The 13,396-nt window shown below is 40.8% G+C and overlaps 1 protein-coding gene across 1 annotated transcript; it reads left to right on the forward strand.

Annotated features, from left to right (window-relative positions):
• On the forward strand, positions 1–590 carry LOC109128828 (zinc finger CCCH domain-containing protein 13-like). The gene has a single exon (XM_019235928.1). It carries the CDS (start codon positions 31–33, stop codon positions 310–312), a length of 282 nt encoding a protein of 93 aa, XP_019091473.1. The 5' UTR covers positions 1–30; the 3' UTR covers positions 313–590.

Genomic DNA, 13,396 nt, shown 5'->3' on the forward strand with positions numbered 1-13,396 from the left:
AATATCAAGTCTAATAAGAGAGGAGAAAATATGTCTGACAAAAAATTGCCAGAACATCCAGGGAAACGAGAGTGCGGCACCTATCTTATAACAGGAAACTGTAATCTGAAAAATAAGTGCAAATACCATCACCCCAAGAATATAACCCCGATAGAGCCTGGACTGGCTCTCAACGACAATGGCTTACCGTTAAGACCTAATCAAGCGGTTTGCCCGGATTTCAGTCGCTTTGGCCTTTGCAAATCCGGTCCAACTTGTAAGTTCGACCATTCAACCGAACCATCATCATCCTCATCCTCAGGTGGCAAATGATGAAAATGAAACAGATATTCCCTATTCCGATTATAATATTTATCCACATATATATATATATATATATCCATAATCATGTATTTTAGTCACCATTTGTAATAATAATATATGAAAGAATGTAATGATCACCATGGTATCAAAAGTGTTCATTTCATGTAACAAGATTGGACTTTTTGTTTCAATTTAATCCAACCAAACAGAGGCCTAATCAAGTTTGATCACCATGGTGATAAAAAATGTTCTATACATGTAACAAGATTGGACTTTTTGTTTCAATTGAATCCAACCAAAGAAAGGCCTAGTCAAGTAAACACAGAGCTAATCTCCAAACGCGACTTTCTAATCATGATCATATCCATTTCCCTTCCCCGTTAAGCTCTAATACATATCGATACTAACCCTGTTTTTTCTTTGTAATTGATACAAGGATACATGTCTCTTTATCCAAACCCACAAAGGTAGCCTAGTTCGTATTTGCATATCCAATAAAAAAGTACAGAATTATAAAATTGTGATCCCTGATTACACATTATCAACACTAGTAGTAGTTCATAGTCTGTTTCTGTTCAACAAGTGACATGTAATGTAATACACAAACATCTAAGAGAACAATTCTAAAGAAAGTGTTAGTTACCTGACTGAGTGGTTGCTGTTACTTAAATTTACTTGTGGAGTAGAGTAACTTGAATTTACATTTTCTGATATAGTATTGACTTTACTTGTGGAATTGATTTTTCCACAATTCTGTTGTTTTTGTTTTGTGTGTGTGTGTTTATATTGATTACTGCGACTCTAAATGTTCCCTAGAAATGAATTATTGTTAAAGATATTGTGTGTTGTCGCAGGCAACCCCTAAACTAAGTGAAGACAGAGTGAAGCAATGCGTTGATGCAAGACTACTTAGAGACTATCCTCTCAAAGTTGTTGCCAAGGTATTACTCAAAATTGGTTTCCTCTCATTGTTTTATAAGAACATAAAAGTTTCAATTTTGAAGACTAGTTTCAACTTCCTTCCAAAGCTGTGAAGGAAGACGAACCAAATTTTGTTTGTTTATAGTAAATTTATTATTTCAAGAAGTTCATTTATAAATTCTGATACCATATTTTTATTATTTAGATGATGTTTTGCCACAGGTCTTAGATATGATTATAGGAAGAGAGGGATGGAACAATATTATCTGATGTGATGATGACAAGAGCTAAATATGATGAGTTTTTAGCTGAGTTTGAACATAAGGAAAATATAGCTAACTTTGAACAGATGAGCTTGAGCTGAGGAACCATTGCTTATACTTGAAAAACAAATGATTAAAGCAAAAGCTAAGAAGCTAAGGGCTAATTCAATAGCTTATGGCCAAAGGGAGCATGAGAAAATCTTTTGGGAATGATACTTATCAAGTCCAGTCCACTTTGAGCCTAATACAAGCCTAAGAAAGCCCAAAACAATTACTTTATTTTGTGGTCAAAGAGGGGTGACGAAAATAGAGTTTAACTCACCTTGGGAATGATACTTTGGGAAGCAAAATATCAAGAGTTGGGTCTTCATTCAACTATCTATATTTATTTCCTTTTAGTTTCAAGAATAATTAATACTTGGCTTTGTTACCAAGTTTCATATCCCTATATAAACACATTTAATCTCATTTAAGAATCATCAGTCAATTTTTCTTTTCATTTTATGAGTATATCTCTTTTTTCTTTGTCTAGAACACTTCCTTGTTTCTTGGTGTGTAATATCAAAGCAACAACCTCCTCTTGATGGACTACTATGTCATATCTAGCAGCGGTTGGAGTTGGGAATATCAGCAGCCTTCCGCAACTGATGTGCGACCTCTCAATCCATTAAATCTCCCTCGTTGCACCTTGCACCTTCGCGAGTTTCTATCATTTCTAATTCGGCTGAGTGATCCTCGAATTTGGGCGTATCAAGTGGTATCAGAGCCACTCAACCGATACTTGTCTGTTCATCTTCTCATCTTCCATTTCCTAACACTTCTTCTTCTTTCTATCTTAAATCTGGGTCATCGCCCTACCTAGGCCATCTCTATTTTCAACAACAAAAAAAAACAAAAAAAAATAAAGAAAGAAAAAAAAATCCTAATATATAACAAAAAAAAAGCCAGCGATGATGCCCTTCTCCCCTACATTCGGAGCTTCAGGCCTTGATTTGGGCGATGGAATCCCTTCTGGCGGCGGGTGTTGACTGTCAGAGTTTGGAGACGGACTGTGCAGATTTAGTGGCGATGGTGCAGTCTCCCGATGAATGGCCCGCTTTCTCCAACCTGTTGGATGATTTCAGCTTACTTCAACCATCCTTTCCTTCCTTCATGCTTTTGAAGATCCCACGGACGTCAAATATACGGCAGACTGTCTTGCTCGTTCTTCGAGATCTTTATCTTCTGGAACTTCTTTTGTAAACATGTATCCTCCGGTTTGGGCAACCAACCTTAAAGTTATTTTCTAGCTTAATGTTTGGTTGACAAAAAAAAAAAAAAAAAAAAAAATTTNGATTTGCATTTGGCTAGGTGGTGGAAGAGAAATCATGCTGGCTGAGGAGAAATCCAGCTTTGAGGTGGTTAAAACAGATTTCACAAAATCCTCTTGTCTTTCTATCATCCTTCGTCCCTTGTTGCTTGGGAATTCCATTGGGTTTCTTGGATTTGTTCTCTTAGAACTTAGGGAGAAATCTCTTGAGTGACCTACCAAAATCGAGAGAAACACTTGAGTGTGTTAGGATTTTTTATCTGCTAACTTTTGGTGTTAAGTTTTCAGAAAACCATGGAAAGTGATGGAGAAAGAGATCGGCCAGGAAATTCTGTCGCCGGGCTATCTAACTTGCAAATGAGGGCATTGAATGACACAATTACTAACCTTATGAATAAAGGTCTAAAAGAACTACACCAGAGGCTCGACGAGATTCAGAACAGCCAACAAACCCGTTCTAGACCTGCAGCCATGAGAGAACGTTCAAGGAGGACTTACCGACCCGAGGAGGAAATTGAAGAAGAGGAGTTCCATGAAAAAGATGATTGATCCATCAACCGACCTAGACGAAGTCATAGAAACTGTGATCAAGGTGATGTTAATCTTTTTGGTACAAGAAATGACAATTTAGGTGGTTTGAAACCTAAAATTCCAACCTTTGAAGGTTAAAACGATCCGAATGTTTACCTAGAATGGGAAAGGAAAATGGAGTTAGTGTTTGATTGTCAAAAATTTTCTGAACTCAAAAAGGTTAGGTTATCAGCAACTGAGTTTATAGACTATGATATTAAATGATATGATAAAGTTTCGACTCACAGGAAAAGGACAAGTGGAAAACCAATAGCTTCATGGGATGAGCTCACTACCTTGATGAGGAAACGGTTTGTGCCGGCTCATTACCATAAAGATCTCCACCAAAAACTCAGACGCTTGCTTCAAGGAATCAAATATGTGGAGGACTATTTCCAGGAAATGGAAAGCTTAATGATCAAGGCTGGCGTAGATGAAACCTTAGAAGCTACCATGGCCAGATTCCTTGTAGGCCTCAACCGAGACATTCATGACATAATGGAGCTTCAAGAATATGAAAGCTTTGAGGAAATGTTGCACAAGGCGATTCTAATCGAACAACAAACCAAGAGGAGGAGTTTCTCTAAACCTTCCTTTGCTCCAAAACAAATTTATCAAGATAAAGATAAGTATCCAACCATATTAAATTCAGTTTTTAAGACTAATGCTCTTGCTCGTCTTGATAAAGGAAAGGCAGTTGGGACCAAAAATCGGGCAAGGGATATTCAGTGTTTCAAATGTCAAGGACTTGGACATTATGCCAACAAATGTCCGAATCAAAAGGTAATGATCCTCCTAGACAACGGTGAAGTGGAGTCCGAGGACGATAAAGAGAAAAAGGAAGATCTCGGTCCAATCTTTGACGAAGAGGAAGAATAATTTGAATATCTAACTCAAGGGACACTTCTGGTCACTAGGAGATCATTGAACGTGCAGCCTAAGTCCAATGACCGAGAAAAAAGGGAGAAGTTCTTTCCCTCTAGATGTTTAGTTAAAGATAAATTTTTTTTTTTGATCATTAACGGTGAAAGCTGAACTAACGTTGCTAGTGATACTCTTGTTAGGAAGCTTGGACTTGAGACCAGACCTCATCCGCGGCCTTTTAAACTAGAATGGTTGAATGAAACGGGCGAACAATATGTTAGGGAGCAACTGAAACGACCCAACCCGTTTTTTTTTAATAAATAATAAATAGTAAATAATAATAATAATAAATAAACTATAACTAGTGGTCTCATACCCACTAGCCACCTAACCACAATCACAACCAACAATGGAATAACAAATGCCAATATCCAATATATATCCAATAATCATAACATAAATAATATCCAAAATTCAATCAACATAAAACATAGAACCAACAACCTAGCAATGTTTCTAATGACCCAACTCTAGCAACCTAGCAATGCCAGACAAAAACCAATCGAGACCCTAGAACATCCTCCTCTTCATTGCCTTGATTCCACGATCACACTTTGCCTTTACCTACACCACAAACACAACTTGCAATGCATGAGTATTTTATAAACACTCAGTAAGGCAATCCTCCCATCTACTGGGCTATACACACAAGCAATAGAGACATCTCTAACCATCAACCTACAATCAACAATCAACAATAACAAACCAGGACTCTGCATCGACCGACACCAGTTAGGGTTGCGTCGACCGCGCAAGATATACATCGACTGATGCAAGGTTCACTTGCATCGACCGACGCAAGATATGCATCGACTGACGCAAGATATGCATCGACCGACGCATGCTCAACATAGCACGAAAACCCTAGGTTTTACGCGCCATCCTCGCACATGCATCGACCGACGTACAAAGTGCATCGACCGATGCACATGTCGAGCATCATTTTCCCCCGAAGCTTCTCGCCGGATCTTCGTTCCTACAACCACAAAACTCGATTCCAAGCCACAAGAAAGCTTCCTAACGTCCCAAATAACAATCTAACAAGCCAAACAACACATAACAAGCAGATTATGGAAATCTCCAGCTTAGATAAGCCATGGTCCTGCACTTAACTTTTCCAAGACGATTCTGAACCACAAACAAACAAGAATACACTCCTAGGAAGCTCCTACGACCATCTCAGCTATAGATCTCTACAAAAACCTCCTCAAATCACCCAAAAACTTCAAGAACACTTAGGAACACCTTCTCTCTCTTTTCTTTATCTCAAAAGCGGCTAAACACGGCTAATGACAAAAAACTCGTGTTAAGTGTTTTCCCTAACCCAAAACGCAGCGTTTAACTTAAATTCGTCTGCAGATAACCAACCTTGCATCGACAGATGCAACCCCTAAACTGGGATTTCGGTTCGTAGATGTTACAATTCTCCCCCACCAACATAGATTCATCCTCGAACATCCATCAACCAAGGACTCCCGTGCGACCGTCTCCACGGCCCACACTCGTCCGACCGATCTACGGAAGGTCACCTCTAGGCGATAGACTCACGTTCCAAGCATTATTTGCTCTCGACTTTTGTACTTTCCTTTACCCATAGGTCTAAACCTTGAGTTTTTATTGGCTCCTCATCAGACCTAAGTTTGCATGCCATAAAGTTGGCTCCTCATCGGGCCTAAGCCCGCATGCCATAATATATAAGGAAGTCCAATATTCGTCTCTCGGTTGCCACCCTACAGCGCGTCCCCAGATCGTCATCCGAAGTCGATATATCAACCATACTCCCAAGCCACAAAGTCTTAGAATATGGCAGTACTAAGAGAACCAAAGTCCCCTTAGAGTCGCGAGCAAACAATTCTGAACACGTCTGAATCCTATCCCTATCCAGGTATCCTTCCCGTGGCTCGCGTCAAACATCACAATGGCCTACCAACCACATATTCCTCTCCCTGGAATACCTCATGACCACACGTGGATCATCTCACTGCCACTAGGGCCGCCACTAAGGCCAAACAAATGTCCTAAACAGGACCACCACAAAGGCCAAACAAATGTCCTAAACAGGACCGCCACCAAGGCGAAACAAATGTCCTAAACAGGACCGCGACCAAGGCCACTCGTCCCGAAGGACGGTCACGAAGACCACTTGTCCCCAAGGACCGTCCAAATAGGCAACTCTTGCTAAACAGCCCGCCACAAATGCCACACATCTGGCTAAAAATCCCGCCACAAAGGCCACACATCTGGCCAAACATCCCACCACAAAGGCCACACGACTGGCTAAACAGCCCGCCACAAAGGCCACACGACTGGCTAAACAGCCCGCCACAAAGGCCACACAATGACTAAAAAGACTGCCACACACGGGAAAAATGACTCAAAAGTCTGCCACTAAGGCCACACAAGCCCCTCCAAGGCTCTCCAACACTAAAAATGGACAAATTCTAACTCAAAAAAAAACTTTCCATTTTCAGAACTTTCCACTTCTGGAAACTTTCCATTTTTAGAAACTTCTATTTCAGGAAACTTTCCCTCAAACTACCGCCTAACGGAAATTTTGTACTCCGAGCACCACCTTATCTTGTAACTTAGTCGCACAACCAACCACCCCTAAGCGACCAAGTAAACAAGAGAGATGGACTGGAATACTCCATTCCCGCTTCAGCCATGGATTATAGATGGGACCAGGCTAGACAAGCTCAAGTCGCTGCTTGCTTCTCATACCACTTCTTAAACTTGCCTTCATCCTCGCCTCAGGCTCCCAAGTCTGCTCCTCAACACCATCAAAGTCTCATAGGACTCTCATCAAAGGAACCTTCTTCTTCCGAAGTTCCTTGATCCTCCTTTCGAGAACCCTCACTGGTCTCGCCTCCACAGTCATGTTAGGCTGAAGATCCTCAGGAATCTTAGCTAACAACTGATCATCCTCATGGAGACACTTCCGCAACATATAAATATGGAAAATCTTGTGCAACGCACGCATAACCTCAGGAAACTCCAGCCTATATGCTACCGGTCCCACCCGCTCAATCACTCTGAACGGACCCATAAACCTCGGACTCAACTTAGTCTCTGTCAATGACCTGTTTGGACCCCGCAACATGGCTATCTTGAGATACACTCTGTCTCCTACCTGAAACTCAAGATCTCTCCTCCTCCTATCGACATAACTCCTCTATCGATCCTGAGCTTCCTTCATGTTCAGCTTGAGAACCCGAATCTTCTCTGAGGTCTCCTGAACAAAATATGCCCCGTAAATGCTCTTATCCCCCACCTAAGTCCAGCACAACAGTGTACGACACGACCTCCCATACAAAGCCTCATAAGGAGCCATCTTAATACTCGCCTGATAATTGTTGTTGTAAGCAAACTCTACCAAGCTCAAGTGATCTGCCCAATGGCCTCCCAAATCCAACACACACATCCTCAGCAAATCTTCCAGCGTCTGGATCGTCCTCTCCGACTGTCCATCTGTCTGGGGATGATAAGCTGTACTCATATGCACCTTAGTGCCCATCTCTGCCTGAATCCCTCTCCAGAACACCGAAGTGAACTTAGAATCCCTATCATTCACAATGCTCGCTGGCACCCCATGCAGCCTGACCATCTCCTTCACATACGTCTTAGCCAAGACCGCTGCTCCATCAGTCTTCTTAATGGCCAAAAAGTGTGCCGACTTAGTCAACCGGTCCACAATGACCCAAATAGCATCAAACGTCCTGAACACTGGCAAACCCACCACGAAGTCCATAGTAATCATATCCCACTTCCACTCTGGAATTGGAAGACTCTTCAGTAACCCTCCTGGAACTTGATGCTCAGACTTCACTAGCTGACACACATCACACCTCGCGACCCAACTAGCTACATCCTTCTTCATCCCGACCTAGTGATAGTACCTCTTGAGATCACGGTACATCTTAGTCGCTCCTGGATGAATAGAAAACTTGCTTGCATGAGCCTCTCTCAGAATCTCCTGCCTCAACTCCTCATCCTTGGGCACACAAATCCGACCGTGCACCAAGATAATACCATTATATGAGACCTGATACTCTGAATCCACATCCTTTGAGGCATTCACCAGCCCCAAATCCTTCTTCTGAGCCAACCGCACCCTGCTCAAAAGATCTGCTCTATCAACCGTCTCCAAACCCAACGGTTCCTGAGAAACAGCACACAATCTCAATGCACCGATCTCTCCTACCAGAAACTCCATCTCCTGCTCATGAGCCGAAGCTACCCTCTTCCGGCTCAGAGCATCTGCAACCGAGTTAGCCTTACCAGGGTGGTAGGCTATCTCCAAATCATAATCCGCCACCAGCTCCATCCACCGCTTATGCCTCAAGTTCAGCTTGGGCTGAGTGAATATATACTTCAGGCTTTTATAATCTGTAAACTCCTGCACCTTTGCACCATAAACATAAGATCTCCAAATCTTCAGGGCAAAAACTACAGCACCCATCTCCAAATCATGAGTAGGATAGTTGTCATCATGCTTCCGCAACTGCCACGAAGCGTAGGAAATCACTTTCCCATGCTGCATCAACACATATCCTTCTAGGACGACCTTGGTAGTTTGACATGAGGGCGATACATGATGGCTACACCAACCAGCATCCCTTTGAGCATAAAGGAAAGAAGATCACTCTGGTTCCTTTAACTCCGTTGGAGGTCCATCAAGACTAGGTCCAGTTGAAAAAAAGCTGAGACAAAGAAATTAAACCAACAAAACTTGAGTAAGAACTCTAACTTCTTTGTCAAAGAGAGTCAAGTAAGGAAATCTTTGTACTTTCAACAGCCATTTCTTTTGCTTGTGTATAAAGAACACTTATAGCATTCTCTGACCTTGCACCTAAGCTCCCGAGTGATTTGCTAGATGTTTTGCAGGAAATCTCAGATATATTTCCATATGAGAACCATAACGGTTTTTTGCCAATAAGAGGTATAGAACACCAAATTGACTTCGTCCCTGATGCATCACTTCCAAATCAACCATCTTATAGGACTAATCTCGTGGAGACATTGGAGCTGCAAAGACAAGTTAATGAGCTCATGGAGAAGGGACATATTAGAGAGAACATTAGCACATGTGCGGTCCTAGTCCTACTTGTGCCTAAAAAGGATGGAAGTTGGCTCATGTGTGTTGGTTGTAGAGCCATCAAAAACATCACGCTAAGTATCAATATCCTATTCCTACTCAGCTTTGGCATGATATTTCTATGAATTCTATGCTTGGTTTGCCTAGAACTAGGACTGGTAAATATTCAGTTTTTGTGTTCATTGATCGATTTTCAAAAATGGCTCATTTCATACCTTTTCACAAAACTGATAATGCTTTGCATGTTGTTGAGTTGTTCTTCAAGGAAATTGTTCGTTTTCATGGAGTACCTAAGTCAATTGTTTATGATATGGATATAATGTTTTTGAGTTACTTCTGGAAAACACTTTGGTCTAAACTAGGGACTAAGTTGCTATCCTCCACTACTTGTCATCCGCAAACTGATGGGCAAACTGAAGTAGTCAATAGACCTTTTTCTTCTCTCTTGCATGCTTTGATCAAAAAGAACATTAAAACTTGGGAAGATTGTTTACCACATGTTGAGTTTGCATACAATCAATTAGTTCATTCTTCAACTAAGTTTTCTCCGTTCCAAATCGTTTATGGCTTTAATCCTTTATCTCCATTGGATCTAACCCCTCTACTTTGAGTGAGAGAGCTAGATTGGATGGGAAAAAGAAAGCTGACCTTGACAAATAGATCCATGAGAAAGCTAAAATTAACATTGAGGAGAAGAAAAAGCAATATGCAAAACAAGCTAACAAAAGAAGGCGCAAGGTGGTATTCAAACCCGAAGACCAAGTGTTGGTTCTCTTGAGGAAAGAACGGTTTCCAGCTGAAAGGAAATCAAAACTAATGCCTAGAATTGATGGACCCTTTGAGATCAAAAGAAAGATCAATGACAATGCATACCAACTTTATCTTCAAGGTAAGTACAATGTGAGTTCAAGCTTAAATGTTTATGATTTAGTTCTTTTTGTGGCAGATGATCCAGATTTGAGGACAAATCCTTTTCAAGAGGAGGAGGATGATGTTATCATGGACGGAACTAAGTAGGATGAGCTTTTAGCTGAGCTTGAACCTAAGGAAAATGAAGCTAAGCTTGAACCAGAGGAGCTTGTAGCTGAAGAACTATTGCTTGTACCTGAAGGACCAATGACTACAACAAAAGCTAAGAAGCTAAGTAATGCACTTCATGGGCTAATTCAAGAGCTTATGACCAAAGAGAGCATGGCAAAATCTATTGGGGATGATACTTATAAAGTCCAGCCAACTTTGAGTACAAGCCCAAGAAAGCCCAAAATAATCACTTTAATGGAGTTCAACTCACCTTGGGAATGAAACCTTAGGAAGGAAAACATCAAGAGTTGGGTCTTCATTCAACTATCTATATTTATTTTATTTTAGTTTTAAGAATAATTAATACTTGGCTTTGTTACCAAGTCTCATATCCCTATATAAACACATGTAAACTCATTTGAGAATCATCAATCAATTTTCCTTTTCATTTTATGAGTCTATCTCTTTGTTCTTTGTCTATAATACTTCATTGTTTCTTGGTGTGTAATATCCAAGCAACAGCCTCCTCTTGCTGGACTAGTGTGTCATATCTAGCAGCAATTGGAGTTGAGAATATCAGCAGCCTTCCTCAACTGTTGTGCGACCCCTCAATCCATTAAATCCTCCTCGTTTCACCTTGCACTGTAGCAAGTTTCTATCATTTCTAATCCGGCTAAATGATCCTCGACTTTGGGAGTATCATTATGTTGTTCGTGTTAGTTGCCGCTGTTTGTGAACCAAGAGACTCTCGTTGTGCACAACATGTGCCTTAACGTGTCACGTTTTCACCGGAGGGCAAACCGGTCTTGTTGAGAAGGTATCGGCTACCCCTTAACTCTCGTGTATGTTGTTGTGTTATGTGAGTCGTTGAATTGTGAGTTTGGTGGACATGTGAAGAGGATCGTATTTTCTTCATTGCGTTGATTTGTTTATTGGATTGAGCTTTAGGACCGATTTTTAAAGTGATTATGTATTCGTAAAGAGGTGAGTCGTTGACGTGTAGCGTTGATGGTTTCTCCGGTTGGCTGAGTTTTGTATTCCATCAAATCAGGTTCATGTCAATAATTGTGGTTGATATGATACATTGTCACTGAGTTATGGTTGTACATACTGCTATCAGAAAGTGAGGAAAGAGGAAGAAGAGAGAGAGAGAGAGGAGAGAGAAGTGACGTTTCAGAAATGGTGGGAACCATTGATGGATTTGGTTGCTCATTTTGTGGTTGCGGGTAGCTCCGTTAGTGGTGGGAGAACAGAGGTGGAGTGAACAGAGGTGAAGAAGAGAAAGAAAGTGAAAGAAGGTTGGAGATAAAGAAAGTTTGGAGTAGTCGACTTTGGAAGCTCGCTGGCGCTGTATCTGACATTTTTTCGGGAGCCAGATGATATTGGCGTAATCTACATCAAGCCAAGAGTCGATAGAAGTTAAGGAAGCATCATTTACAGTTTATCTCAAAGATTTATGTGCGTTGCTTCCTGCCCAAGTGATGTCACTATATTTTACCATATTTAAAGCCTTGTTTAGTTCATATTTGGCATCATCTAGAAGTGATTCCTTAGGTTTCATAACCGTTTTTGTCCAAATATGCACTTTGTATGTTTAAAAGCATACATTGGTGCATTTGGAGTATTACTAGGTATTATGGAGCTCTAAAAGGGTAAGGAAGGACTTGGTGTTGTTTCTGGAGCTAAACAAGAGGATTGGAAGTATCAGGAAGGGAACAGAAGGCACTCGACCATACTACTCGAGCAGGCACACGGTCGAGTACTTGGTCGGATTCATAACGAGCTCCTTAAAGATTGATCCAAATGAAGATCTTCCGTTACGATTCAGCTTGAGCACCCTTCATCAGAGTCGTAGGATATTGAGTTAAATCTCTAATTCCAGTAGTTTCAAGTCAATCGGAGTTGTAGGTCAAGAGTTATCCCGATTTTACTGAACAGATATCATCCCAGACTGAAGACTCGAGCTACGTGACAGACCAACCACTCGACCATGCACTCGACCGAGCACATGGTCAAGCACTTGCAGCCGACTCTCTGTTTTGTCCTCTAGCTAACTAGGGCTTCTCTCTCTTTACTAGTACTGCCACTTGTGGCCGAAAAGTCAGACCCTGGAGACCCTAGAGACACCTCATAACCTAGTTTTTGCCATTTTTAGCTTTTTTTACTTTATTGCATCATCTTTTATCTTTTCTAGGATTTTCATAAATTTGAATCTATTGAGTATTTGCTTTCACTTCTTTGTATTAAATTGTTCATCTCTCTCTTATCTATCTGATCATGTCTATTTTAACAATTTATGGGTTTGTGTTCTTCATTATGATTTTTAGATCTGATTAGTGGCTTAGGATCTTAGAGATGGGATAGGTTGATAAAGAGGTATGTTTATCTAGATTGTTTAAGCTTGATTGTTTAAGCTTGATTGTTTATAGATCCTTTATGGGTTAGCTGGGTTCTATGCTATCTTTGTTCTGAGAAGTTAAGGATATATCTTAGGTTTCCTTGCATCATACCAATGTTTAGGATGCTTGATCATGCTAATACTGGAGATTAATATGCTAGCCTAAGATATTAGTTGTCTAGGGTGGTTTTTGACAAATAATGAATCTGGATCTTAATGCGTGTTTATTTATGTCTTAGCTAGTGAGAACTAGGTCAAGGAGTATTTAGACTTGATTGTTATTGCCATGAGAGTGGATTAGCAAGTTTTTGAGATCACTGTCTAGGATTTGCTTTTGTGAAGTTTGTTAAACAATCTGGGTAAGCTTAGCTTGATACCAACCAATTAACCCCATCTCTAGGACCTATTTGCTCATTTTTTGTTACTGCTTTCATATTTAATCATTTGTCATCGTTTATTTTGCATCTCTGTTATTTGTTTTGCTTTTGTTCTTCTGTTACGCATCACTCGGCCACCCACTCGACCAGCCACTCGACCACATACTCGACCATGCACTCGACCGAGTGCATACTCGAGCGCCAGTTTATTTCCTT

This window comes from Camelina sativa, chromosome 14 (genome assembly GCF_000633955.1).
Source record: "Camelina sativa cultivar DH55 chromosome 14, Cs, whole genome shotgun sequence".
In the NCBI taxonomy this organism is placed as follows: Eukaryota; Viridiplantae; Streptophyta; class Magnoliopsida; order Brassicales; family Brassicaceae; genus Camelina; species Camelina sativa.